At 44.4% G+C, this 25,611-nt stretch overlaps 1 protein-coding gene across 3 annotated transcripts; it reads left to right on the forward strand.

The window, feature by feature from the left end:
- Positions 1 to 895: 895 nt before the first annotated feature.
- On the forward strand, positions 896 to 25,257 carry mbd6 (methyl-CpG binding domain protein 6). 3 transcript variants are annotated; one of them, XM_080763159.1, is made up of 13 exons: positions 896 to 1,592; positions 2,342 to 2,606; positions 4,872 to 5,011; positions 7,638 to 7,740; positions 9,229 to 9,406; positions 9,752 to 12,343; positions 13,089 to 14,125; positions 14,504 to 14,612; positions 15,638 to 15,777; positions 17,674 to 18,474; positions 21,398 to 21,450; positions 21,623 to 21,689; positions 24,317 to 25,257. In XM_080763159.1, the coding sequence occupies exons 3-13, from the start codon at positions 4,896 to 4,898 to the stop codon at positions 24,386 to 24,388; spliced, it is 5,268 nt and encodes a 1,755-aa protein (XP_080619285.1). In that variant the 5' UTR covers positions 896 to 1,592; positions 2,342 to 2,606; positions 4,872 to 4,895; the 3' UTR covers positions 24,389 to 25,257. The 3 variants fall into 3 exon arrangements, with proteins under 3 accessions (XP_080619285.1, XP_080619286.1, XP_080619287.1); XM_080763160.1 differs by having other exon boundaries at positions 896 to 1,167; XM_080763161.1 differs by having other exon boundaries at positions 945 to 1,029.
- The last annotated feature ends 354 nt before the right edge of the window (positions 25,258 to 25,611 follow it).

Here is a 25,611-nt window from a genome sequence, read left to right on the forward strand (position 1 = left end):
CACGCACACACGCACGCACGCATGCACACACACACGCGCACACACACACACACACACACACACACACACACACACGCACACGCACGCACACGCACACACACACACACACACACACACACACACACACACACACACACACACACACACACACACACACACACACACACACGCCATGCCCCACTCATGCATATACATAGACATTCATCATGTCCTTGGCCTTCAATGCCCTGCTGAATTACAGAGACAAAGGCTAAGTCATCCACACACGCACGCATGCGCGCACCCGCACGCACACACACACACACACACACACACACACACACACACACACACACACGCACGCACGCACGCACACACACACACACACACACACACACACACACACACTCATCCATGGTCCATCCATAAGTAATTTATTGTTAATAATAATAATAATAATAATAATAATAATAATAATAATAATGCAGACTTATATACCGGTAGGCTAGTGCTTTTCAAGATCCCAAAGGGCCTACTTTACAGGTGGGGGAGAAGAAAACACCAAAAAAATAATCAATTGCATTGGGGGGGGGGGGGTCTATAGAGTAGAATCAATAAAAACATCTTAATATTTTTCCAGAATCTTTGCCATAAAAGCAGTTATATATAGGTCTACTACCTATTTATATCCCTTCTGTGGGCCAAAATTATATTGTGAACACTTCTTATCTTGGCAAACATACACTATAGACAGGTGCAATTGGAGTCACATGAATCCATCACATTGTATGGAAAGACATCTGTTTTTGGGGCCTATTATTATTCTCCCATTATCATGTCCTTTATCAAGGAGCTCGAGACTGATGTCTGGAACGCGTACTACAAAGGTCCCGTTGCATGTTGGGTACAATATTCCCCCCGTTCATTGCGCATGCGCGATAGAAAACTCCATTATTTTTTTTGCACAGAATCTGCAAGAAGCCAAGGGAAAAAAAAAAAAAAAAAAAAAACAGTGAACAGTGAATTGTGGATTAATGGCTGGTTCTCCCGGTAGGTCGTTGTACGTGTGAATGCACAACTGCTTTCACTGAAGAGAGCCCACGGCAACGCTTTGGGATACGCGCACGGCAGCGCGAGGCGAGCGGAGCGGGACATCCTTGAGTCTCCTCGGGACACGTCCAGAATCAAGTACATTTCACTCAATGCTAACCTCTTTAGCATCCTACTACTAGGCTAGCGTGCTAACGTTAGTTAGCTCCAGAGAGAGAGATCACACACAGACACACAGTCAGTCAGGAGAAGGAGGAGGCGCAGGAACATGAAGCGTTATTATTATTATTGCCCTTTGTGTTTTAAAGCGGACGGACTGGACGCCGCACAGAGACACAGCAGTTGATTGACGCACATAGCAGATCCGAATGACGGCCGGGGCTGCTTTGACGGTTGGCCGTTAAGATTAAACATTTTTGGCTTTCAAAACATTCCCCCCCCTCCCGTCCGCTCCCCTCCGCTCCCCTCCCCTCTGTCGGCTAGTCGGGTTAGCTGGCCAGGCTAACTCCCGATTCTCCCGCGAGCGAGCTAGGAAACAAGAAGAGTCCCAAACTTTGACGCAGGTAACGGTTGATAGATCGTGCTAACGTCGTTTAGCATCCATGATAACGCCAGTTGATCCGGCTCTTACGCAACATTCATATGCGAAGTGAAGGATTTGTGCAAGGGGGGCTCGATCCTTTTTATCTTTTGAATCCGTCTTCTGCAAGAGTTTTGTATTAGGGTGTTTTGTGCGCCTGACAGCTGTCACGACAACATTGCACAAAGTGGAGTAGTTAGCCTAGCTTTTAGCCTAGCTGTTATGTTAGCCTGCCCTGTACCCACCGAGTCATGATCTGCGTGTAACATTTCAGTATTCTAGCCTGATTGTATTACAATGATGTAGTTGAACTAGTCTGTGACTTTAGCACGTCTTCATTGTTTATTGTTTGCCCCAAACTTAGTTGTAAAAATATGTGCTGCCCAGTCAAATCCTCTAACTCCTGAGAGTCTACAGATGGACCATCCATTTGTTTCCATAATTGTGTACTCCCAGAGTTACAATGGTACATGAAAACTGATTTGAACTGTGTGGCTTTAGGATAAGACCAGACAACCACAGGCCTATTTTCAACACGCCCTCCTTGCCACTTCAAAGTGTCCGCAACTTGTTCTTAAAGTGTTATTACATTGGTGAGGACAGCATTTAGCTAATCTTCCAGACTGTACTTTTGATTAATTTCTGAGCAGCCGGAAAGTTATAAATCATAAAGCAATATTTCCAGGACGTGCCAAATTTTTCCTTATCTGACCTCCATCTCTCATTCCACAGACTCTTTCTTTCCCCCCCTTCCTCTGCATCTGTTCTGATATGAACCGAAGAGGCTGAATTGTATTCCGGATCAGGGACAAGCCTCATATTTGAGGGGAACTCTAGTCTCTAGAGGAGAGGAGGAACAGGGAACAGTCCTTGTGGGACGTCCGGTCCGGCATTCAGGTGTTTCTGGCAGTCTGTGTGCTAATATAACCCAGCAGTATGTACGTTGGAGAGTGGATACCTTAGCCAAAACAGACACTGGCTTCCCAAAGATGACAAGGTATGTGGCTATGGGCAATGTTCATTCTTCTGACGCAAACCATTTTCCACAAGGTTTCATGTTTCTGTTGTATTCATCCTGTGAAATCCCAAGCAACATCACTGCTAAAATGCATATTGCCTGCATCCATATTTTATATCCCAGCCCTACTTTCAGGAAAATGGGCTCAAGTGCTGGATGTTTCTTCTCTGTATCTATGATGAAGGCTTTGAACTTGAAGGCTCCTTCAGTTGTTATCTACTAAAATACCTGCCTTCTGTTGCAGTGCAGGTCTTGCATGCATTTGCATGCATTGCAGTTATGCATTAATAAGCAAAGTTACACTCATCATGTTGTCATGTCACTCAGATCCTTTACAACAGCATACATGTATTAGGGATGCATGTAATCCCATCATTCAGCATCAGCTATTATAAATTTCTCCTAATGTATATTCAGCTATTAGTGTAGATTTTTGTCGTACATAGGGAGTTCTGTGTCAGGCATGCCCAAATATGGAGTGTTGTGATGTCAGAAGAGGCCCCCTTATTTTTGCTACGATAGTTGCGAACGCAGTGAGCACTTACTATGAGACCTAGCAGATCATGTCTGTGTGTGTCTGTCTGTCCCGCTATCCAAATATGGAGTGTGTTGCATCAGCAATCACTCGGCTCCATATATGGGCACAAAAGGGGCCAGGTCCACTCAGCTCCATATATGGGCACAAAAGGGGCCAGGTCCACATATACAGTAACAGCGGGACAGACACACACACAGACAGACAGACAGACAGACATGATCTGCAGGGTCTCAGCTGCGTTCGCTTCCAGCGTTTGCGCGTCTTACTGGTAATATGTACAATGTGGCCCTCTGGAGTGAGTGTGGAAATATCCATCCTCTCCATTGTCAAAGTTTCCCACCCTTGACTTATTTTATTTCTCTACCTGGATGTTTTAAGCTAGTGAATGTTGACCTTTGCCTAGTTTAGCTAAATGTATGGATGTCTACAAGTAGCAATATTTCCTCAAAAGTGGAAAGGACAAATTCTGGTCCAAACAGTCCAACAGAGCTAGATATTGTGAATGAAGTTAATGGTTATACAGAAAAGCCACAGTGAATTTAAGGGAAAACAAGAAGTTCCAAACTATGGATTTTGTTAGCCGCAACTTTCAACCCCCTAGATTTTGGAATCTAGAGTTGCAACACCAACCATTGACAGCCCATACATCCAAACAGAAAAGTCCTATATTATTGTATTAAGCAATGTTAAACTCACCAACATTACAGTTACATGGAAAGCTTGAATTATCTCTTTCTATCTGTGACGTGTTTGTTTCGTAAGAATCCACTATAGACATATAGAGCTATTTCTTGTCATTTGATTCTGTACAGGTGATTAAGTGTTGACATTTGGAAGCGCTTGTTGGAAATCACTATAGTCTCAGCGGTCCTGCATACCACCTGTTTTCGAAATGGCACATAATGCCGTGATTACATACAAAGTCAATGCAAAGACGAGAAGTTGCGCAAACTGGCACAGCACAAACGGGTCGAACCAGGGCAAATTTATATATATATTCAGGTCTGAACGCAGCTTAAGACCCTAACACAAAATCGCCTGCACAGAATTTCTTGACAGAAAGTAGCTACAGAAACAAACACTTTGCAGATGGAGAGAGGATAATACAAGCTTTCCATACAGCTGCAATGTTGGTGAATTTAACGTCGTTTAATACAATCAGATAGGACCTTTCTGTTTGTATGTCAATGGTTGGTGTTGGATTTTGTGTCTACTTGTGAGTTAAATGTTAAGAATTGTAATAAATTAAATGCTAGGCTATCTTCAGCTTTGGAGAATATTACTTACTTTTGAGTGCCAAAAAATATTATATTAAAATATGCCTTGGAAATTAATGCAGAGAGTAAAAATGTATCTGAGTTTGTCTGACTTGAAATTCTCTGACAACTGAACTATCCCTTTAATCTTGACACTGACAGATGATATTACATAACCAGGAAAGCATGCTGTCGCATTCATTAATAGAACAGTGACGTCCATAAGACTGGCTGAGAAAATTAATTAATTAATTTGTTTAGATTCAAATGACAATCTTCTCCCACATGCACAATTATATTCTTATTCGTATTATGCATGAAATAAAATCAAAGAGTTTGACAGCTGTTTAAATTTCTCTCAGTCTCACTTGCAAAGTCCTCTATAAATAATGTGGCTTGTTTTGATATGAGTTTGTCAGATGTATTTAGCTTCTCCGGTTCTGTCCCAAGGTGCTGGAAAGCAGCAGCTACAAAATGATGGGAGGCAGTGAGACTGGCAGTGGGGACAGGGACGTTGTCCATGCCGTGGCAATACACGTCCCCATTGGCTGGCAGAGGAGAGTGGCGCATGGACAGGTCGTCTATGTCAGGTAAGGCAGTGGTTCTCTTTTAATTTCAAGGACCTGATGTGTATTTGCCACGGACACCTCCATTTGAACAGATGTGCCAGCCAGGGATAGAAGATTTGTAAAGATTTTTTTTAATGTAGCTAGTGTTCAAACTGTTCATTAGAGGACCCCCTGGAAGAGTCTTACACCCCAGTTTGAGAATCAGTGAGGCAGGGAATAGTGCACAGAACATGCATCTGTGAGTCATTATATACCGGTATGTAGAGATGAGTAGGCGTGCGTCTGTCAGTCAGTCCGTTAGTCGCTGTCTTTCTTTATGCGTTCTTTAGTTTTTGTCTGTTTTGGCTAATATGACTCATTGAAAAGAGCTGCTTTTGTCAGAACTTTGCTATTTGGTTGTTTCACTGTAAAACCATGAGTGTTTTGTTAGTGGTTACATTGTAGCCTAACTCTGATTGTGGGGATGAAGAGTGACTTTCTTGCTAATAGTTCCATGTAGATTTTAAGCCTACGCACTTCCAAGAAGAATTATTTAGTGTTTTGTGCATCAGAACAGGGAGAGATTGGATTACTTGAATATGCTTGTTTGTACAGTATGTTATTTTTCGTGGTCAGGTTCATGTTTGTTTGCCTTTTAGAAACCGAGCTGGAACTGCCCAATTATATTTTAAATGGTATACACTGACCATTCTTAACATTGAGGCATGAGTGTATATGACCTTCACAAAACATAGCCTATTACTTATAAAATAGCAATATTTAACCCATTTAGACCGGAACTGCATCCGGTCTCGCCTTATAGCTTTTAACCACTTTAACCATTATTTTAAACTTTAGCTGTTGAAAGATAGCAGATCGGCCCAGGCGGTGCTGGGCACCCGACTGGTAATCCAGTCGCAGTGTGCCGCAGGTTCGACTCCCGAGCCCGACACGGCCTTTACTGCATGTCATCCCCCCATCTCTCTCCCGTTTCCTGTCAGCCTACTGTCTGTCCCTTAAAAAAAAACAATAAAAGGCTTGAGCCGCAAAAAAAGATTAAAAAAAAGAAGAAAAATAGCAGATCTACAAGCTCATAGTTCCAGAGTTCCGTGAAAATGTGTGAATATATATTCTTTCACAGTGAACGTTTTAACTCAAATATTTGCTTCTGAGGGGGTCCCTGAAACAACATATTTTGATATGGGGGTCGGCGGCCAAATACAGATAATTCTGGGGGTCCTTGACATGAAGATTGAAAAACTGTAGAATCAGATCTAAATGGGTTAACAAGAGCTGTTGGTTTCTTTGCATATCGTCACTGTTGGGCAGACACCATGCGACTCCTTGTAACCGCCCTGATTCGTGTGACGCAAAAATAGCAAATCTATAAGTTCACAATGCATCGCATCTTGATACACTTAACTTGTAAATCTGCTATTTCTGCTGTTTTTGAAATGCTTTCAAAGTGAATGTCTCTAGTGTCTGTGGGTTTGATAAATATTGAACCGATGAGAAGTATTAATAAGAGTAAGAACTCATGTTTCTATGTCGGTGGTGCTCAACCTTTTTCATGTCAAGGACCCCAAAAAATATATGTAATTGGCCGCCGACCCCCATCTGAAAATATGTTGTTCCAGGGACCCCCCAGAAGCAAAGATTTGAGTTAAAAACGTTTGCTCTGAAAGAATACATATTCAAAGATTTGGGAGGCATACTATGGTCCGACGGAGCATTGGTTCGACATGCGTCCGCACCTTGGACTAGCGCCTGCTCCCGTGCTTGCGGTTATGGTTAGGTTAGGGTTTGAGGTGGGTTTTCGTGTTTCGGACCAATGACTAGTCGGACCAAACGCATGCACCCCAAAGATTTGCACCACATTTAAAAAAATAGCAGACCTACAAGCTCGTAGCGCTCAGTGCCAGGCTATGAGCTTGTAGGTCTTGTAGGGGGCTTGTAGGGGTTCCCGTCTAGAATGGGTTAACAGAAGGGCCGGGTGCCAACATTCAATACCATAAATGCACTGACCAAATGTAGGAGGTATCAAATGATACCAAAATGTCAACAAACTTTTGGTACCAAATGTTTTCAACCAAGCTGAACTGTGCTCCTGAAGAAACTCAAGCTCAAAGATGGTTCTGCTATAAAAATGACAGGGAATGGATCACAGGCAAAAGCAATTGCTGAGATATGTTTATTTGCATGAAAGTTCTCCGTCAATATAATGGACATTCACAGAAACATGTCAACCGCTTGACCTCGCCACCCCCCAAAGGGACAGAAATACCTGCACCTCTCACATGGTTAAAACCAAATGGATTAGAAGTGGATACAAAATTGTATGGGAACGGTTGGCTCAAAAATCAGAAATTTGAAAAGGTGTAAAGTTGCAAGTTAGGCAAAACATATACAATATAATGCAACTACCAGAGAGTTACTTGGTGTTTGATTGTTCCGTCTGTCCATCTCAGCCACACTGTTCTCTTTACTCTTTTGCTGAGGAAGTCATAAAGGACAGAGGAATGTGCAATTATAAACTGTTTATGTCAACTAGAGTAGAAATGTGTATTATATGCAGTTGATTAAAAAATATTAATTTTTAGTTTGTTTTGTAAAACATCAATAATACCCAGCCTTACCAGTCTATTTTGTCCATTTGTACTTGCTATAGTCCCAGTGGCACTGCCCTATCTACTCTGGATGAGGTTAAGACCTATCTGTTGACTGATGGGACCTGCAAGTGTGGGCTGGAGTGTCCGCTGGTCATCAACAAGGTAAAGCATAACAGTGTCTTTGTGTGTTTATCATTTAGTTTAGGATGTTGTCAATATAATTCCAGAACACAGGATGAGTTTTACAATGCTTCGTCATTATAATATTTGTTATTCATGTACATGCGACTACTATGCTGCAATGTTCAAGGAATGTTATGTCACTGATCGAACAATGTCAAACAAAGTAATGTGATTAACGCGCTCGACAATTACTGTTCGATGTCTTGCATACTTGCATAGCCAGCCAGACAACTACTCTGAATGCTATACAGTCTGGAACTACACCTAATCTGAGTAATGCAAATGCAATGTTGGCACAAATATCTATTTTTAAATATATTTTTAAATTTCCATTTCTACTAACCAGCAAGCTATATGTGCTTAGATGATTTTGATTTATATTAGGATAAATGTGCGTGACAGCTTCACATCTGCTTCATATTTTACTCATGATCAGAGCCTCCGTGCTCACGGTATGACAGGAAGCGTTGGGAAATTGTGGGAGGCAACAGTCTCTCCACACAAGACTAGTTCAATGCGATATATTATCGCATTATATATTATATATATATATTATTTTTTATTATAAAAATTGGGAAACTTCGCTTGAGTCAGTAATAATATGTAATATTAACTCTTTCACGGCCAACAGCCCCATCTAGTGGTTTTGCACAGAATGCCAGGCTTTTAAGCCTTAAGGTGAACTTCCGGTAACACTGAATCATTTCCGGGGCGTTGGATACTTTCGTTTCACCAGCCCGCAAGGTTGCGATGATTTCTTTTATTGAGCTCCTTAAAACATGGCTGTAGTGTATGATCACCTCAACCTGAGCTTCAAGTCCAATAAAAACGCAGCTAAAGATCGCCACTAAGATAGTCTGGACAGAGGAAAATAATCATTGACGTCCGCCAGGCAACGGAGACGCCAAGAGCCGGTATTAAATTATGAAGCAGTATAAACTAAGGTGGTCGTCCTATGTTGTTCTAGGCGATATGTGACTATTAGTCACATATCGTGAGTATTTTCAAAACAATTGACATATATTCCCCCCCCCCCCCCACATCCCCATGGCAGCACAAATACAAACTAAATCTTATCACGAAATGTACAATACATACAGAACAAAAATAAATAAATAATAATGACAAAACGGAAAATAAAACGAAAATAAAACACATTACATACTGTACATAACAGTTCCCTACCCCCACCCCACAGCTGACTACCCCAATTAACCACTATACATCCAAAGCCTCTTCAATATCACCTCGCTTAATGAAGTCCAAGAACTTCTCCCATATCTTATAGAATACTGCAGGTTTCTTCCTAATTACATGTTAGTTTCGATATGTGACTAAAAAAAAATGTCGTCCAATGTCGCCCTAGGCATAGAGTGAGCACTACAACATAAGTTTGGCAGAAAATCAGTTCAGGCAACCATGAAATCACTTTTTACTGAGTGTACTCGTTGAATTGTTCTCTTGCAGGTGTTCAACTTTAGTGTTGGTGTGAAAGCGGAGCAACAGCAGCACAGCCAGCAACTGGGCAAGGCAGAGCAGGATATGACCAAACTCTGTAACCATCGTCGGAAAGTGGTAGCCATGGCTGCATTGTGTCGCAGCATGCAGACATCACAGCTGCCCTTTTCTGCCCATCATCACTCAGGTATGTTGGCAGCTGTGTGTCAGATTGTACCTCCATGTTTGTTGAGCCCAAATGTCCTCACAAAGACAGGAGAAAGAGGAGGAGAATTATGGAAATTTACTTTTTGTTGGTCCTAATTTACGGTTTGGAGAGATTTAGAGTTGGGCTAAGGCAAGTAGCGATGGCATTTGGGGAATTAGTAGGCATGCCTCACATAGAATTACATGTCTGTGTTTGCCATTGGCCTGCTATATTTGACCCAAAATAATTTGGTACATTGGCCCATTTATCTAACAAATCTCGGTTTAGTTAAATGTTATGCACTTTTGTGGCATGTACTTTCACTTTTGTGGCATGTACTTTCAGAGGTCAACAGTGTCTTGGTAGACAACCAGGATCCAAAGAGGATGCGTGTGGAAAAAGAAGAGGACCATGGCACTTACCAACACAAACCTCATGTGGCTCGTGCCCGGCCCCACAACAACGTCAATCCAGCCCCCTGCGCCAGCCCCAGATCCTCCCCTCAACTCATGTACCCATACAATGGTTCCTCCCCGCTCGCACACCTGGCCACAAACTCCCACCATCCCATGGATGCTCTGAGGAGGCTACAGTATCCTCCTCCTCCTCTGTCTGCTTCCTCCCCCTCTTCCTTCTCTACCGTCTCCTCCAACTCCCCGTTCCCTGGTTACAGCGCCCCCCAGCGACCACCCCGTACGCCGACGCCCCAGAACCTCAGTCAAGGTCAAAGGTCAATACCCCAAACCCCGGAGACCCCTGGGTCGCCTCGGTTGGGACCGCTGTCGCCTCCCCCGTCGCCCATGAAAATGGGTGTTGGAGGAGGAAGGGGAATGCAGTCCCATGCTTCTCATCATCACAGTGTTATTGTGGGAGGTTCTCCCCTGTCTCCGTCTCCCTCCCCCTCTCCGTCTGTTAATAACATGAACTGTGCGTCCCCTCACCAGAGATCCCGCCACCCCTCTTCCTCCTCTTCCTCCCTCTCTGATCATGGAGGAGTAGCAGCAGGAGGTGTAGAAGGAGGAGTAGTGATGGGAAGTAACTTCGCTCCGAGGAGGAAGTCCTCCTCTTCCTCTCCCCACTCCCCGCTTCCCTGCAGCTCTCCTAACCCCAGCCTCCACTTCCCCAAATTCAAGCTGGAAGACATCTTGGAGCAGTTCAAGAACTCAGGCAACAGTAGCACTAATAACCATCACATCCTGTTCCCTTCCAGTCCTGTCCTCCTGGCCAACCAAAGCAGCGGCAGCAACCCTCACGTACTCTCCCTGGCACTTGATAAAGGTGGCAACTTGAAGCCCTCCAAGGCTGCTCTGGGTCCTGTGCCCAATGCAGGACCTGCAGGATTTGGGCCGAATGCTGCCGGGCCCTCTGGGTTGCCCCTTGGACCGTTTCTGAACCACCATCACCACCACAGCCATCAAGCCAGGCAGCCGCACCCATCCTCCTTCCCTGCTAGCAGTCTCCTCTCTGCAGCTGCCAAGGCCCAGCTGGCTAGCCAGATGACTCAAAGTCAGAGCTCAAATCCAGGTGGCAACCCCTTGACCTCGGCCTCTCCGCTGGATGTCTCGAAAGATAACCAGCAGCAGCAGCCGTCGAAGGTAACAAATAGCACTTTACATAAAAAACACGCCCCTTCCTCTAGCGCTGCAACAAGGCCTCCTACCAACCCCTCCCTCGCAGGGGCCTCTTCTCTCCTCTTCCCTCCCTCCCACCCTCTAGCTCAGTCTCTTGTCGCCTCCTCACATCACCTCCCTACGCCTGTGGAACGCAATGCCTCGCATAGGAAAAGGCAGCGGCGGTCGCCCACGGTCCTCAGCATGCTTAGAGAAACTCAACAGCTTGTTAATGGGCCGAGGATGACTCCCCCAGGAGACTCCATTCCCAACACAATCATCAACCTCTCTTCCTCCTCTCCCTCCTTCCCCTCCCCATTGCATTCCTCCTCTACCTCAACTGCCACGCAGAACCATAACTCTGCCATCATGGAGAACCACCACCAACACCCTATCCTCCCAGGGCAGTCACCCAGGCTCTCCGCTACTGCCCGGCATTCGATGCCTCTCGCTGGGCCACTGAGACAAATGGAGGCCCTGGATTTCACTACAGGCCTGGCTGGTGCTGCTGGGACTGCAGCCTTGGCTCTGGACCCTCCAACTCAGCCTCTGTCTGCCCTATTACACCTACTCAGTGTGCAGAATGCACAGCAGGCCGCAACTTCAGCATCGAACTCTGCACCCGGCTCGCTAGGGTCTGCGTCGGTAGGAGGGAGTGGAGGAGGTGGGAACACGAACAGACAAAGCCCCAGACCACAGCCATCTTCTCCTGGCTCTTACTCAAACTCCGTTAGGCCTCTTCAGACCCGCTCTCCATGTCGAACCAATAACACTACTCTACCCTCAACACAGCAGCCCCTTTCTCCTTCTCCCACCTCCTCCTCCGCTCGGCCCCGGTCGCGTCAGTCTCCGTTACAGGCACAGCCTCTGAAATCTAGCCCTTTACAAAGACTATCCCCTCCTTACACAACATTGCCCAGTTCTCATTTAGCTTTCCACCACAGCAGCAGCAGCCCTCCTCAGCCTACTCCCCTGTCTCCCCCTTCAACAGACAAGCACCAACAGACTAGGAATCGGAATCACTTTACCACAGTTGACTCCATATTCCACGCAGCCTCGCACGAGGCCTCATCCCATCATGTCTCCCTTGCAACGGATATGTGCAGCAGAAGTAGAAGTAGAAGCACCAGCTTGGCAACAACCATGGACCTGAGTCATTCTCAGAGTTGCGTTACTATGGTGACCTCTACCTCCCCGAAGCCTCTGGATCTTAGCAACCATGTTTTGGCCCTGCTGGCAGCATCTTCCACTGCACCCCAAGGGGAGGGGGCATCGTTGGACCATACCACTGGCAGAGTGTCAACTCCACCGGGGAATAACACTATAGGTGAGGGTGACGTTTGGTGAACAGTGGGAAAGTTGCATGTGAATTCCTAAACATTTGTATTACGTTTTAGTTAAGTTTGATTTTCATCAAATGAGGCAAAGATTTGAATTCAAAACGTTCGCTCTGAAAGAATGTATATTTTGTGCCACATTTTCACCATTACATTTTTTTTAGCAGAGCTACAAGCTCGTAGCGTGGCACTCGGTGCCGCTCTATGAGCTTGTAGATCTGCTAGTTTTCAACAGCTAAAGTATAACATTATGCATAAAACACCAAAAGCGGTTCCCGTCCTGAACAACGTTACAGGAGGAGTACACCCAAGAAATGACTGTTTCTATCATTTACATACCCATTGATGTCTTTGACTCACGGAGGATTTTCGTTTGTAAAACATTCCTTAACCGTGAATGAAGAATCGAAAAATGAAGAGAAAATCGAATTACCGGTAATGCAATTAATCCGAGACCCGAATCGGACTGAACGGCAAAACTATATAAAAAATAAATCTGTCCATATACTCAAACACCGCTCATATTAGAATTTAGATTCTCTTCTGCCGAAGTCCACTGAAAATATCACCGCAGAAGACAAAAATAAACTTTCGGTTCAAACTGTGACATGCATGAGCGTGCCTGTGGGCTTCAAAAATTATTAATAATGGTGAAGCTATGGTATTACACAAATATTTACTGTTGCGACTTGCTGCATTCTGCTATGTTAATCATGTACATCTCGACTACTTCAGGGCACGGACAGTCGATACCTGCAGACAACCGGGTTTCCATGATGACTGAACCTCCACAGTCCAGCAGCCCTGGTGCCGCCGGACACGCCAACCCCACCGGTCCTGGTGACAGCCCAAGTCTCAACGCTACCCCCACCGTGGGGGACTCTTCTAGTCCTTTACCTTTACCTTTAGCTGAAGCCTTTCCCTTCATGAACCAAGAGCAGCTCCTCCAGCTGTTATCAACCACAGGCGGCCTACCATCCATCCTGGACCCCACTGTGTTGGCATCGTTGCCCCTGGGGGGGCTGTGGTTAGGCGGGCAACAGGGTCAAATACCCCCGGCCCCTGCTACGCCACAGTCTTCACAGAATCTCTCGGAGCAACAGTCGGACCTGCAGCAACAACACCTACTAATGCAACAGCATGACGCACAGCAGCAGCACAACCAAGATCAGCAACACAAACAAACACATCAGCTGAATGGCCACCCTCTGTTCCCGTTGTTGCCCTCATTGCTTGGCACTCACGGGGAGCTTCCTCTGAACCTCCTGGGCCTGCTCAACCCGCTGCCACACCCGGGAGCCTCTACACCAGGACAGGAGGCTGATCTGGGTTTGGCCGACAAGCCAAGCCTCCAGGCACTCCTCATGGCCTCCTTGCTGCTGGGGCAGCAGCAGACTGCCATGTCTCTATCGGGGCTGGGTCAGTTGAGCCAGCTCAGTTTGGAGGTTCCTCTTCACCAGCCCCACCAGATCACGGCCACGTTAGACGGCCTCCCCATGGACAAGAACTCCAGCATGCTGGATCCGTCGTCGCTCCCTGGACCCAGCCTCCTCGAGGTCCTCCAGGGCTTACTTCCACCTCCCACGTCCGAGGCTTCTCTGCAAGCCCTGCAGTCTCTGCTCCTCCCTACCCACCTCCAACCTCATCCCTCTACAGCCTTCCTCCCCCTCAGCCCTGCCCTGCTAACCGCTGCCCTTGGCTCAGCCGAGCTACACCCATCTCATTCCACACAACTAGCTCCTGCACAGCAAACCCAACATACCCCACCTCAGGTAGGCTTCCCCCTATCTCCAGTTGCTCCCTTCCTCTTAGGTCTGTAGTTTTTTTCTTAAATAAATAAAAATTAGTCCTGTTCTTTTTACCCCCTTGCCCTATTTTTCTTAGCTTTTCCGCGTACGCCATTATTCTGTATGGTTTGGGTTGCTGTCAAAACTTGTTTATCTTGATATGCGTGAGTTTCAAGCACATTCATGTTTGTTTTGACATTTGTAATTTTTTATTTTTCTTGTATTGGTAATGTTAATGCTAAACTTGAATTAAAATGTCAATACAGTAACAACAAACAAAACAAAAATACAAATGAGTGAAATGGGAATTTAGAATCCCATCTAATTGGATGCACTGCAATGCCCCCCCCCCCCCTCCTCCAGGGTAACCCTGACCCCGGTGTCGATACGCTGATCCCCCTTCCACTCCAGGGGAAGGACAACCCCCTCCTGCAGCAGTTACTCCCTGCCCTGCTCAACCCTGCTGTATTAGGCAAGTTGACAAGTCAAGTGTTGATGTCGTCGACTAAAACCATGACGAAAAATGTTCGTGGACTACCTTTTCTTTCACTGACGAAAACTAAATGGAAACTACATGAAAAACTAAGCTCTGATGACTAAAACTACGGCTAAATATATTGACAATTTTGTCGACATAAAAACTAGACTAAAATGTTAGGAAGGGACTAGAGGACAGCAGATCAGTACAAGTCATTTTACAATTGGTTGCATGCTGAAAATAGACTATCTACAAGCTCACAGTCACAGCGCATCGCGACGCTTCTAAGTAAAATCAGTCATTTCGATGGCATCAAGGCCCGCCATACATACATTTTAGTCATCAATCAACTGCAGATTTAGGCGACTAAAATCTCATGACATTTAGTCGACTAAAACTTACTAGACTAACACTAACACATTCCAGGTGACTAAAATGTGACTAAAACTAAATTAAAACTATTCAAAAGACTGACTAAAACGGCAACTGTCTCCAAAGAAAACGACAAAGTCCTGTTGCGTTCTCGTTTTTTTTATTCAGCTTTTTACACAGACGCAACAGTGACTAAAAAAAGCGCTTGCTCATTCTAGGAACTCCAAACATCGCCTACGGCTCTGCATCAACGTAATAAACGGAAGCGGTGTGAGCCCACGTGAGCCATGATGTGTCACATTTTACAGATTCATCTTTTTGCCCGTTTACATGGAGACGCGAGGCGGTGGGTTTTCAAAGATTTTCACTTTGTTTTGACGTTTTCAACCCCCAAAAACGCTGTCGTCGTCTAAACGGAACCCTACACTTTATTTTGACGTTTTCGATGGAAACCGTTCTCGTGTAAAAGGGGCCTTACTTAATCCTCCTTTGCCCCAAGTCAGAAGCCTTGGAAGTACCGTACTGTAGTGTACTGTAGTGTAGTGCCATATTGGCTTAGCCCAGCCGTTATAAAGTACTGTAGTGTAGTGGCATATTGGCTTAGCCCAGCCGTTATAAATAGGTGTTTGTCTGACTGTGTTTTTTAGGAGATCTCTCTGGCCTCGCAAGCCTCCATAATATGGTGGGGCTAGGGGCTGGCCAACTCCTCTTACCTCAGGCCTCCGCCTTGGGGATGTCCCTTCTTCAGGGCCCTGATGGAGCCATCAACCTACTCAACAACATACAGGTAGGAGTCCCAAGGCTGTGTTGGGACTGGGTGATGGCTTAAATATGTAGAAGATTGCAAGTAACGGTGGCCGCGTGGGAATGGGAAAGGTTCCTAGTTCGATCCCGGGTTCCCACATGTCACAGTTTGAACCAAGTGTCCTTGGGCTGTCCCAGACTCAGGACTTATCTAGTCAAATCATTAGGGAGTTTAATGCGACTTGTCGACAATTTGCCCTTCGCTAAGCCCCACCCACTCCACTCTGATGGCACGCTGTCCTTCTCACCCATTGAGATGCATGTTAAATGACAACATTTCTCCATGTAAATCAGGGGTTTTCAACTGATTTTGACCCAGGGACCACCATCCTGACTAAGAGCAACATGGGGACCACCACTATTGTGCGTGGCGGGTCCATCATAGACCCACCCCACACAATAGTGGTGGGGGGTTCATGCACCACAGGCAGCTGGAGAAAATAACTATAATATCAGCTATATAATAGCTATAAATAGCTATAATATCTAATAAAATACAGTGATTTTGTTTGAATATGATGGAATATGATTAAGGATTACTGTGATTATGGTAAGATCACATTTCATATCACACACACACACACACACACACACACACACACCATACAGCAAGAACTCCTGTAAGTTTTTTTTCTTTTTTTTAATGCATGGCAGGGACCACCAGCCACCGGTTGAAAACCCCTGATGTAAATAATCGATTATTTCAGTTGCAAAAGCACATTACATAGTGAAGTGCAACAGAGCCATATGAAAATGTGTTGAACAGAGACTTGCACGCTGGTTCTGTGCAAGACAAAACAAAATAAATAAAAGTAAAGAGAAGACGTAAAATGTACCTGATGATTGCACACTGCACGGTCAACGTACATCGTTTAAGTCACAGGAGCATGAAAATTTGAACTTTAGCCGAATTCTTGCACGGACGTAGTTTCTTGTTTACTTCCGAGAAGCGTCACAATAGCTTAGCTGTAACAGAGGAAGTATTTCCTGTTTTGGATTTGTTGGCTTACAGAAATACTAAAAAGCACCTTTTCAGTTTAATAACAATGGCCATGAATATGCAAGTATGGGCCTGTAGATGACCAGATCTTACATAATCGCAATCGTTGGCGTTGCCGTTGATGAGTCAAGAGTCATTTCCGACTACATGTCTTTCCTCCTCCTTTGTCCCTGGTTTCCTGCCTCTGTCCTGTCCGAATAATGGCAAAACTGCTAAGCTTTTGAGGGCTGTGCAGGTATTTGTAGATTAATAGCAGATCTACAATCTCATAGCGCGCCACCAAGTGGCGCGTGTTCTCTGTCCAAACAAATAGTAACGCCCAGCACTCAGGACGGAGATTAATAAAAGGATGGAGATTTATTGATATCAAAACCGATCGCATCGCTCCACAGGCTGGTAGTGTCTGTTGCGCAACATTCAATGTTATTTCCGGTTAGGACGTCATCGAAAATGTTCTCCCCCATTTTAGCCGAGCAAATCGAAAATCTTAAAACGTGAATAACTCTTGATCTAAATAATTCCGTCCAATTCTGAGCAAAGATTATGTTTTAGACGGCCCATCGCGGTCGCGTCAGAATGAATCATACCTCCCGTTGTTGTCGATCACCTTTGGAGTGTTTTGGCTACATCTAGCTACTTCAGCTACATCAGGGATAGCGCCTGGTGCGTCGCTAAATGTGCTCCGTTGCTGTAAATCGCTGGGCGCTCTGATTTAATGGTCCTAAATACCCCTGGGCGTTCTAGGTGTTTTAACATCAACGTTGCAAAAAAGAACTAAACGTCATTCATTGAATCTCCACCAATGTCACCAAAATCTTTATACTTACCGTATGTGTATTATTAAGTGCTATACTGTCTGTTGTCTTTTCTCTTATTCAGTTAAACATTGCCCCACCAACGGAAAACAAGCCAATGCCGGTACAAGAAACGCAGAGTCCCACCCAACAGGAGGACATTCCAGTCAGGCACTTAGTTCCAGAGACAGTACCGAGCCCCGCCCCAGCCCCTCCTCCTGCTCCTCTGCCACATCCAGCCTCACATCTACAACGAGGCTCTGAGGGTGGGTCTGCCAGTGGTGGGGGGATCATCGACCCGTACACCTCTTTCATGGACACCATTTATACCTCCTTCCTCCAAGTCAGTGCTAAAGAGCGGGAAGAGGGAGCCCAGTCAGGGCCGACTGACCCCACGTCACCCTTTTGTGCCTTACCCCCCGTCTCCTTCCACGCGGAGCACCCCTCCCCGTCCACCCCTCTCCCGACCCTGCCCCAGGCGGCCAGCGGCCCCATCTCCCTGAGCCCGCGCCGGGCGTGCTCCCTTCGCAACCCTGACTTGTCTCGCCTCAGCCTGGAAGCGGCGGCCCACTCCCCCGCACAGGGCACCCCGAAACCCAGCGAGCACGAGTCTGCGTCGCCGTCACAGAGGAAGACGGTGATGGTGGACGGACACGGACACACTCACCCGGAGCCTCCTCTCCTCCCCCCCATATACCTGGAGGAGGCAAAGACGGACTGCGCGGGGCCGGCTGCAGCCGCGTGCCCCTACGTTGAGGCAGGGGTGGAGAGGCAAGGGGATCTGCCCCAGGGTGGCGGCTACCACAGCCCCAGAGACGGAGGAGGAGGAGGCGGGAGGTCTATAGAGGAGAGTGCTGGGGCGCTGCTGCACACTGAACAGGGCAGGGTGAGTGTTTGTGAAGGGTATGGAGGGACTTGTACTGTTTTTACGTTTTAATATTTGCATTTTGAGTATAGCTAATGCAGTGGGGTGAATGTTGGTGAGTAAGCAGTTATTTTTATTACCTGCCGATAGGTGGCAGCATAAGCACACCTAAGGAATGCCACACGTCTGCTCTAACTCTACGATCCTCGTTTAATTTCCGGGTTATTCAGGGAGGTGGGGGCTTTTGTTGTGAGCACAGTGATCAGTCGCGCTAGCTCAGACCCCTTAGCTCTCATCACAACCAGTTACATGTGCTCAGCAATGCGATACAAACTCACAAATGATTTACGATCGTCGGGTGCACGGCGGCGAACCATGGACAGCTCTCGAACCTTTGGAGATACGGCACTTTGAAAATCGGTTTATAATGGAGGCTCAACGGAGCTGGATTTTTTTTTATCGTGAAAATGTGCCGCAAATCTTTGAATATACTATTTCAGAGCGAACGTTTTTAACTCAAATCTTTGCTTCTGGGAGGTCCCTAGAACAGCATATTTTCAGATGGGGATCCACGGCCAAATAGAGATAATTCTGGGGGTCCTTCACATGAAAAAGGTTGAGCACCACTGACATAGAAACATTTTTTTAAATCTTCCTCAGGTCTAAATGGCCATGCCAGGCTAGCATTAAGTACACATTGGCATGGCACAGTCATGATGATTGAACGTTTCTGTTAAAGGGCAAGAACACTTTGATAGACATTTGGTTGCGTAATTAGTTACCTTAGTTAACTCCAAAGGTGGGCAAGAGGTTTTCAATGTAATGGGTCCCGGGACCCAGGGGTGGTCTTTTAGATGGGTCCCAGCCAGGGACATTTTGAGTCCTACTTCAATGACGTTAAGAGTAAAGTAGTGAGTACAGTATTGCATCCCAGGACCCCCCCTGGAGGGTGACATGATTGTGTCCTTTCTCAATTTAGTGAGTCTTAAGGATGCAGGCTATTGCATCACTGATTTTTTTTAAACGAACACTACTGGGTTTTGTGGTGATCCATATTGTCTGAATCAGCTTTGTTTGTTATTGTTAATGTGCTAAATGAGTGACTTTGAGAGCTGTTTTACCGTACAATGCAAGTCAATGAGGAGATTTTGAATAATGAATGACAGAATTATTTTGGATTAGAAGCCCAACCTTTGGAGTTCTCGCCCACTTCATGACATGGTAACACAACCCAAACCTGAATTAAACTGTGTCTGGATTACAAATAATAAGACCATAAAACAAGCATTGCACAGGCAAGGAGAAAAAGAATGGGGGCTTGTTAACTGCATTTATGCATAATATAAGAACTCATATTATGTTATGTGAATACATCTTTCAAGTGTTCTAAATGACATGAAACATTTATAATGCTGTTGACCGCACTGGAATCATCAATACTATAAAATATGGTATCGCAAAGTTTTAGTCTTTATTTCTCCTAGAGGGAAACTTTACTGCCCATTGTCTCATCATCTCCTCCATAAAACCACAGCCATATAAGAAGTACACTAGACTCTGACTAGAGGCTTCAGTCAGACCAATTCAGTCACATCATTAGGGTGACTGCTTTACCGTGTTTGATCGTGTTATGTTCTTTCTGTCTTCGTTGTTATGGAATGGTCATTACAGCGTATTGAATCATTGGGGGACAGAAGTCTCGAGCTGAGCGTGCTCTACTGTCAATTATTCATTAAGGCGGGTGCAGACTCGGTGAACAGTATATAGAAACCGTCCGCACTCGGTAGTCTTGAGTAGCTGCGTTTTGGCTACTCAGGCCTTCATCAACGTCTGTTTGTCATGACCACTGCTGCAGTAAATAAAATAATTCAAAGAAAGTGGTGAGTATGCACTGTGTCTAATGTGCCTTATAAAGAGCCATGGGTAATTGGGTATAAGATTAAACGCAGTATGGTGTCAAATTCCAAACTTGACTGAGTATCCATGTACAGTATGTTTCCACGTGGGTATACTGCATGATTGTAAGGTATTAATATCCTATCTCTGTGGCATACAGTATATAGAAATGCTGAGCAGGTCTCTTGACCACGATTTTGGATTAAGATGGCAACAGAAAATTCCATTCTTATGTATACAGTATTTCCATCTATGGGGAAAACTTCAATAAATAGGGTTAGACATGGACGAAAGTGTACATTCGATTATCTTGATGTAAGAACTGTGGATAACTTCATAGAGAGGGAGTTATAGTGGGGTTGCAATACTTGAACCCCTCATTACAAAGATGAATGCGGAGAGTTCATTGGAGTAAAAACATGGGCACTAGACTACAGAGAATGTGGGCGAAAAAGTGATATGATCAGATGAGGCATCCTTCATATTCTCCACAACCAGGCATGTGCAGAGTACACCAAGAGAACGGTACAGGCTTGAATGCTTGACAACTACAGTGAAGGGGGTCTGGTAGCTCTGTTATGTTGTGGAGGCATTTTCCTGCCATGGTCTGTTCTGACTCCTGAGAAGAAAGGACCCAACCGCTCATAAGACACATAAGTTGTCATTACACTCTGTGTATAAAATGCATTTAAGTTTCAGCTGCAGTTTTCCTCTCAGTGTGGAGGAAGAAGTCTTAGGATGTTTACTGTGATCTCTTCCACTTGAAATGTACTATAACAGTGCCCGTTGGGCACCGGCCCAACGGGCAAATGGAGATCGAATGCATACCCCACCCTGTTATGCAATAGCCGGTATAGCTATGCCCTGTAGGGCCAGCTGTGCACAATCAATGCTGCTGTGTCGGGCTGCGCCTGAAAAACTGTTCTAAAATTACAATACAATAGAAACATTCGAACATGCTGATCTGGTCTATAGAACAGAACATGTTTTTTTTTTACAGCGTTTGTTTTGTAACATGGCATGTCTGTTTGGATTCTTAACCTTTCAGGATCAAGCAGGACCAACAGTGGGTGCCAGGAGAGGCAGGAAAAGGAAACAAACGTAAGTTCCCATTCAGTATTTCCTTGTTAATACTAGCAAAAGCCATACTCTCATGCTACCTGCTGTCCTTGACTCATTTCTAAAGTATTGTAGGTACTGTGTACAATGAGTATAAATAAATGCAAGTGCATTATATGATGTATTAACTGATTAATTATAACTGGCATTTCAGGCTACAGAATGTACTAGAGGATTTCAGAGACATGGATGCTGCAGCGCTGGAGGACAACAAGCCTACGGTAAAATGTTTCTGTATTGTGTGATTGTGTGAAGTCTTTTAGTCAAAGTGCTCATATCTGGTCTAGATCCCCGCCTACTATATCCAATGATTTCCACACACAAACGAATGCCAACACAGAGAGCGTTTCCGTATCCGCTCTAGAGGGGAACAGCGTCTACCAGGAAACCTTCCGCTATAGTCCCATATTCCACTGTTTGCTTTCTTGAACCGTGTCACGGTGGTGCTAAAACAACGCTGGTGTAAATAAGAATCAGAGTAGGGTAGGGTAGATACCCTCACAAAAACATGCAGTAATCCTGGTCTCTACAGTCCACAAATGGATAAATTAACCGTTGGGTAATTCATTTTTTTTAACTGTTGTGATCTCTGACACATGGAATGTTTTAAAGGCGCAGTGAAATGAAAAATATGTTTTTCACACTTTTAGACCATATCCGTGGTCATCATATGGGCATACCTAACAATGGATGCCAAAAAAAATGGGAAAATTCTCATTTCTGTGTGTTTTTATATCAAAGGTCCATAAAAACGATTGTATTATTTATTTATTAAAACGAAAACGTGCTGCGTGATGACGTGTAGAGATACACATCGATAAAAGCCAATAAAAATGAAGCTCACATGTTTAATTCCCCATGTCTGCGCATCCATGCAACACAGCTGCTTCTGATTACAGATTACTCCGTTTTTATTTCCATTCAAGATAACATTCAGACAGTGTATTACTCGGTTTCAACTTAATCATCACGCTAAAATATGTTTCTGAAAACATTATAGGGTAGAAATAAGCCACATAACAGTAAACTGGTTGTGCTGGGCGACCGTCTGATTTATAAACAAACAACACCACGCTGTTGCGCATAGCATTAGCCACCGTCCCTAGCTACCGTCCCATCGCCTGAAGGGATGCGACACTCTGATTGGTTCAGAAACTTCAGACCGGTGTTTCATGTGGAAACACCATTTTCATGTTGTTCACCATTTCCGTTTCACTGCGCCTTTAATGTTAGTCTAGTTTTAGTCGACTAAATATCATAAGATTTTAGTCGAATAAATCTACAGTTGATTTGTTTGACTAAAATGTGTTTTGGCGGGCCTTGATGCCGTCGTAATGACTGTTTTTACACTTGCTGAAAATAGCACATCTACAAGCACACAAACGTTGTGAGCTTGTAGATCTGCTATTTCCAGCATGCAACCAAGTGTAAAATGACTTATACTGGATCCCTTCCTAACATTTTAGTCTAGTTTTTATTTGTTGACGAAATTATCAGTATATTTACTTGCGCAAGCAGAGCGCGCAAGTAATAGTTTCGCCCGGTCCGTATGCACCGTCCCAGCCAACCCGCCACTTTTGATGCGTATGCAAATAAAACAGCAAATTGTGCCTGATTTGCTGGGACCAGAATACATACATGACCATATGTCTTACGTCGTCATTGAGAGCTAGTCATACACTATATATATGTAATTTGTAAAATAAAATAGCAAATTGTGCCTGATTTGCTGGGACCAGAGTACATGGTGTGTATATGTATAACTAGCTCTCAATGATGACGTAAGAAATATGTGGATTAAAGGACCCAATGCCAGAGTGTAATTGGTCTTCGATGGTGACATAATGACGATATGTTTTAGTGTTAGGAGGATTAAAGGTAATGTTCCTGTGTATACATGTATGTAACCTGGTCCCAGCAAATCAAGCACAATTTGCTGTTTTATTTGCATACGCATCAAAAGTGGCGGGTTGGCTGGGACGGTTTTTGGCGCAAAGTAACCACAGTATACCGCTAATCAACTTACAAATTACATATACATAGTATATGTATGACTAGCTCTCAATGATGACGTAAGAAATATGGTCATGTATGTAATCTGGTCCCAGCAAATCAGGCACAACTTGCTGTTTTATTTGCATACGCATCAAAAGTGGCGGGTTGGCTGGGACGGTTTTTGGCGCAAATTAACCACAGTATACTGCTAATCAACTTACAAATTACATATATATGTATAACTAGCTCTCAATGATGACGTAAACATAAAATATACCGCTAATCAACTTACAAATTACATACATATAGATAGTATATGTATAACTAGCTCTCAATGATGACGTAATAAAGATGTGGATTAAAGGACCCAATGCCAGAGTGTAATTGGTTTTCGATGGTGACGTAATGACGATATGTTTTAGTGTTGGGAGGATTAAAGGTAATGCTCTTATGTATACATGTATGTAATCTGGCACCACTGCCATATCAGGCACAAGTAGTCATCACGTAACATGCATAAAGTAGGTAGGTAGTAGCAAATAGTTAAACCTAATCAACATTTCAAACGTTCCTTCACAGAGAAACGGAGATTTGACAGTTTGTAGTGGTCGAAAGTACTTGCGCGCTCTGCTTGCGCACTAGTACTAGTAGGCCTACTAGTGTGCAACAAGCAAGTATGCACTCGACAGAGTGCAGTTCTAGTTAGTCTTAGTTTTAGTCATCATAGCTTGGTTTTTATTTCGTTTCCATTTAGTTTTCGTCAGTGGAAAAAGATTAGTTAGTCTTAGTTTTAGTCGACAAAATCAACACTGTGACACTCATTGTGCTTGTCTTATGTTTACTGTTACTTTAGGCAGCAATGCTGAAGCCAGAGAGGTCAGTTCGAGGCAGGAGGCGACGAGGCGCCAGGTCACAAAGACAGTGATTGGAAGAGGAAGCTGTCAATCCCAAGCTGTTCACCATTCATTGTGTCCAGAGGAGGAACCCCTCTTCTTTTTCTTCTCCTTCTTTCCTGTCCCATTCACCTCACCATCATCACCACTGCTCCCCCACTGTCTAGAATTTATAATTTTTCCTCTTCTCAAAACTGCACTAATTATTATGCCGTTGTCATGTCAACCATTGTTAGGGCAACCACTACAAGAGAGGAAATAAGACATAGGAGAGATCTAGTTTCTAAAAATAGAAAAAAAAAAACAGGAAAAAAAAAGACAATACTTTGTCACAGATGCATTTTCCACTTTGATCTTGTAGGTCTAGTACACAAAAATAATGGTTGCTTGATTATTGTGATCAGAGCTCAGTTAATACATTGTTAGTGTTTAGAATTATGTCAACGGAAAAACAAAACAATCGTACTGTTTTCTCCTCACCACTGTTTACTGTGAGTCAGGATAAGCCCATCTACTTGAATTACCTATATAGTTGCTCTCTCGTGTGTGTGTGTGTGTGTGTGTGTGTGTGTGTGTGTGTGTGTGTGTGTGTGTGTGTGTGTGTGTGTGTGTGTGTTCTGTGAGTATTTGACAACAGTGCTTGTACTGAGCCCTCTCCCACTGTCCCACAAAAGTTGGTTTAGTTGAATTTGTTACAAAATTATATATTTTGTTGTTAAATTAATCCCTACGCCGTAAAAGTGTATGGTGATAATTTAACTCTTGCGAGTGATCAAATGGAACCAAGTGGAGGCCTTACAGGGCTATTGTAGAGTTACAATTTACAGTATAATTTGGTGGACTGAGGTAAAGGCCTCTTCATAGAGACAGTACAGTGGTTGACTATTATCTTTTGGTTTAAGGAGTGTTTGTCAGGGAGCAACCTTGAGAATCTTGTTTAAGTGCTGTTGAATTTAAACAACCCAATGACAAGGTAAGGCAATAACTTTTAACGTCTAACGTATGCCTCGAGGCATCTTAGCGCTTAACTTCATTGCACTTTTCGCATGCTGAAAAGTGCAGATCCAAGAAGTTCACAACACATCTGTGTTGTGACTTTGTACTTGCTATTTGCTATTTTCAGCAGGCGACGCCATCGTACGACGGAGTAAAGAAATTAAGCATTAGGAATCGTTTACATCAACTTGTGTTGAAAATCAAACCGTGTTTGATCGTGTTATGTTCTTTCTGTCTTCGTTATTATGGAATGGTTATT

Source organism: Protomyctophum bolini (assembly GCF_963924005.1).
Source record: "Protomyctophum bolini genome assembly, chromosome: 5".
Classification (NCBI taxonomy): Eukaryota; Metazoa; Chordata; class Actinopteri; order Myctophiformes; family Myctophidae; genus Protomyctophum; species Protomyctophum bolini.

Excerpts from the sequence above, each read along its gene's own strand:
- mbd6 (XM_080763159.1), top strand. The coding sequence starts at position 4,896 with ATGATGGGAGGCAGTGAGACTGGCAGTGGGGACAGGGACGTTGTCCAT. Across the intron at positions 7,741-9,228 it reads GTCCGCTGGTCATCAACAAG|GTGTTCAACTTTAGTGTTGG; the intron begins GTAAAGCATAAC and ends GTTCTCTTGCAG. Across the intron at positions 14,613-15,637 it reads GCTCAACCCTGCTGTATTAG|GAGATCTCTCTGGCCTCGCA; the intron begins GCAAGTTGACAA and ends TGTGTTTTTTAG.